At 39.8% G+C, this 3,941-nt stretch overlaps 1 protein-coding gene across 1 annotated transcript in view; it reads left to right on the top strand.

Annotated features, from left to right (window-relative positions):
* Positions 1 to 3,941, top strand: part of MICU3 (mitochondrial calcium uptake family, member 3) — a 61,930-nt gene continuing 57,989 nt past the window's right edge. Inside the window, exon 1 of the mRNA XM_009335197.1 lies at positions 1 to 22. Within this exon, the coding sequence (XP_009333472.1) occupies positions 1 to 22 (22 nt within the window). The remainder of the gene's footprint in view (positions 23 to 3,941) is intronic.

Here is a 3,941-nt window from a genome sequence, read left to right as displayed (position 1 = left end):
ATGATACAGCTAAATGGAGGAGGTATAGTCTTCTAAGCCTAAAGATGCTCCACTACAGACAATGTTGCCAGGTCCAAGCAGCACTCTCCGAGTCCTACAAACAGCAGAGGGCTCTTCTAGTTAGATGGCACCACTGTCCCCAGTAGAGAAGGTTTTTTTTAAAAAAAAATCTTCAGCCATCACACACTGGAAGACCCTTATGGCTAAATCTTTCCTGTTATATAATGGAAACATTTAAAGTAGAGTGGAATATATAATGTCGATCTTTTCCGAGTGGAGTCTTTAATGTCTGGGCACTAAACCGGTTATAAAGTACCAGAAAAGAAACAAAAAGATAAGAATTTTTTTGGTGTTTGCACTAGTCATGTGACAGGAAAAGATAACAGTAAAGTTGTTTTTTTTTTTTTGCACCTTCTGAGACTATACTATGGGAAGTTAAATAATTTTGAAGAGTGTTTTTACAAGAGTACATAATTCAACTTAAAGTATACAGTACAATCTAATCAACTCTACGTATACTTCCTAGAGACCGCACTTTCAGTGTCGTTGAACAAATACATATGTGGTCGAGTTTTTATTTCCATAGCAAGCAGTTAGGGCTTCTATAGACAATATAATTACTGTATATTTCCTAAGAATAGCATATTGTCATAGGCAAAACCTGGTGGCTACCAAGGGAGTGGAGAAAGCAATGGTCTGAAATCTTTGATAGATAGTCTATTTATATATGTGTGCGTGTGTATATATATATAGAGAGAGAGAGATCTATATATCTATCAGGTTGGTTAAAAAAAAGTTGTTCACTGTAAAACTTTGCGTCCTGCAATTTATTCCACCTTTATTAATTTTAGAACTCACTCACAACAGTGCTGTGCCAGCCATAAAATTTTAATGATGTAATAAAACATTGGCTAGGAGAATGAAGGGGGGGTTCATGAATACATGAGAAAGCAAACACAGGGTGGAACAAAAACCACCGAGTAGAATATAAAGGAATATGTCCAGCTGGAGATACCTGCGTATCATGGTCGTTTCCAGGTTCTTCCTAGATTTGGATGAGAAAACATGGCTGGCTGCTTTCAACAAGATGAGCAGAACATGCAGAAGTTAGTGTGAGCGCCTTTCAGCACACTACAAATCTGAGTAAAATAAGGTGTATTCTTGTGCAGGATTTACTAGGAAGAAAAGAACGGAATCATTTTCAAGGCTCCATGTACAGATCAGGTCATAATCTGATTATCTAGAGCCTTTTAAATGCAATACATACAGACTTTAAAAGCATTCAGAACTTCTTCTTCTGAACCGATACAGTTACAGGTATGTATGCATGTATACTTACATGTATATATAAATATATCTACCTACTTACAAAAACTCAGATGAGGGAAAAGTAATGCTGAAAAAAATTACTTTTCCTATGGAAAGGAAGTTCTACATTTCTTGCACCTGCATTTTTTATTTCTTTAAATGAAGACAGAAATTCATAGGGCTTTTTAAGATTCATTATTTTATTGTTCATGTTTTTGTGGATACACGAATGGGACAGAGAAGCTAGGTAGCGAGCACGCGTTTACATCCAGTTACATCCAATGAGAATAGACCTTTTCCACATATATCAACATTCAAATGCCTCATTTGGCAGCTTCTGTGTTAGTTCTGTAAGTGGATCATTGGATAAAAAACACCTTGATTTATTTAAATTACATGGTTTCTGAACCTGCGCACATAAGTTGTGCAGACAGCTTACGGTTTTTGACTTGCTGCACAAATAAATTGCGCTCTTGTTCCTAAGCAAACACCTCACCAGGGAAGTTCTAGCTAACATATCCAGGTGTAAGTAGTTACAGATGTGTATAGGATTTTTTGAAGTGAAAAAAAGATTAGCCTAAAGGTGTTATTGAAAAGTCATTAAAATGTGGCTAACCGATTTCAGGGAAACAACGTGAACAGGGAGATAACTCACGGTTCATGTCTACAGTTTAGGTGACTGATGAGTCATCCAGCAAACAGGTTTACTTTGGGACACTACATTGACCAAAAGTGGTTTCTTTTCCAATCAAATGGAAAAACTAGACTTTTTTAAAAGGTAATTGTATTGGTGAATGATGTCTCCTAATGAGGCAGCTAGAACTGAAAAGATCCAAGAGCCACGGTCTACAAAATTTTCCAGACTGGATGCTTAGTCATCTAACTGCAGGAGAAATACTTGCGTTTCAGTCATGCTAAGCATCTGAAACTATTATTGTCTTGACACCTCAATATTGGCCTTTAATAAAAAGGCCTTTTGTCATTTAGTACAGAGATGTAGCTCAGATTCGGAGACAAGACTTTCGCTTGGGAAACATGCATATAACATAAATAAAGCAGTAGACATTAAAAAAATCAACCAAAAAAAATGTTAGTTTTTAACAGATGGGAATAAGGAAGTCAAGGGCATTACTTGAGGGATTAATTGGCTTACGGTATTCCAAAATACAGAAAGAAATGCAATAACTCTATCATTCACCCCAGATACCTGCCTTTCCAGACATAGCTCTGAGGTAATTCAACCTTGGCCATGATAACAGTTGTATGATCTGTCAGATTGTCGGCTGACAAACGTGGCCACAGTTCCCCCTTGACACAGTAGCATAACCACTGAAATGTTTCTTAGAAATTGAAAATGCATAAGTGTGTCTTAAACCTATTAAAATGAGTTATAGTTTGTGTTTTTTCTGAAATCTTGTTCATAATAATATACAAAGCCATCAAAGATTTAGGAAAAAAAAAAACTGGCTGAAACTTGGGAAGAACATATTTATATAAAGAAGAAAAAGACTGAGGAACAGCAAATATGCTTGAAATAGGGGCCAGGAGAATCCCTCTTTTCTGAGAACCTGAGGTGCAGAGAGGGGCGTTGGAGGGAGAGGTCAGATGGACCTGGGGAAGGCAGAAGTTTCCAGCCTACTGGTATTTAGGGAATTAAGTATTTAAATTGGGTCCCAACGCAACAATGCAGTAAGCAACCGTAAGCAACCACACAGAAGGAACGTTATGTAGATCAGTCTAGGAATGGTAAAGGACAGCATTACTCTCTCGGTAAGTTGTTCAGCTCCCTGTTTCACATTTCATTTCTAAAAACTGTTCCTCGTGGGACTAAGTGCCACCTATGGACACTTTACAGCACAGTTCAAAAAATTATGGAATAGTCCGCCAGACTATTTGTCAACTTTCCATAAATTTTAAAATCGAGGATTTAATATGCCAAATGTTAGTATCACAGGCAACGCTGTTTAATTTTTTTACCTGAAACAATCCTTAAGCTTTTAGTTTCAGCTGTATAAAGGGTATGCACCAAGAGTTTTCAAGGTTTTGGAAACGGTCTGGGACTTTACTAGGTTTTACAGGACTGATGGGGTCGCAGCAATCTTCATTCTAGTAAGGATAACCAGGATCACTGGATGCTTTTAATAAAGGCTTGGCAGTAACAGTGAACAATCTTGATGCTGCAGCCACCTCCAGCCTTCAGGATTATGAGGCAGATGAGGTATGGTTGGAAGCTCTTCCTTCCCCTAAGGTAGTGCTTCTAGGTTTCTGCAGACATATTGCTGAGTCGTGCGGACACACTCCCTTGGGAGCAAGGTTGTGAAAACACAGGGTTAGGCTCTGGAGCACGTTACTGAGCACACACGGCGCACGCTCTGTGTGCCAGACTACAGCGAGGCCCACACACGAGCTCTGTCCCCACTCATGGCAGTTTCCATGCATCACCCTTCCCAGGCACTTTGGCTTAAACTGCCCGGATTCAGGTCAGTGCCCGTTCTCAGTATTTGGTCTAACCACCTCGTATCTCCACTAACTTGGCTGCAGCCCGCCGCAGGCAGAAAATGTCCCGTTGCCTGCTGCTGCCTGACCCGAGAGCCGGGCGCGCCCCACGGCCGCCCCTCGGGCACCCCCGCGGG

The sequence above is a fragment of the Pygoscelis adeliae genome, unplaced genomic scaffold (assembly GCF_000699105.1).
Source record: "Pygoscelis adeliae isolate BGI_AS28 unplaced genomic scaffold, ASM69910v1 Scaffold21, whole genome shotgun sequence".
Classification (NCBI taxonomy): domain Eukaryota; kingdom Metazoa; phylum Chordata; class Aves; order Sphenisciformes; family Spheniscidae; genus Pygoscelis; species Pygoscelis adeliae.
The sequence above is the reverse complement of the archived record's forward strand: the minus strand, read 5'-3'. Positions and strand labels throughout refer to the sequence as shown.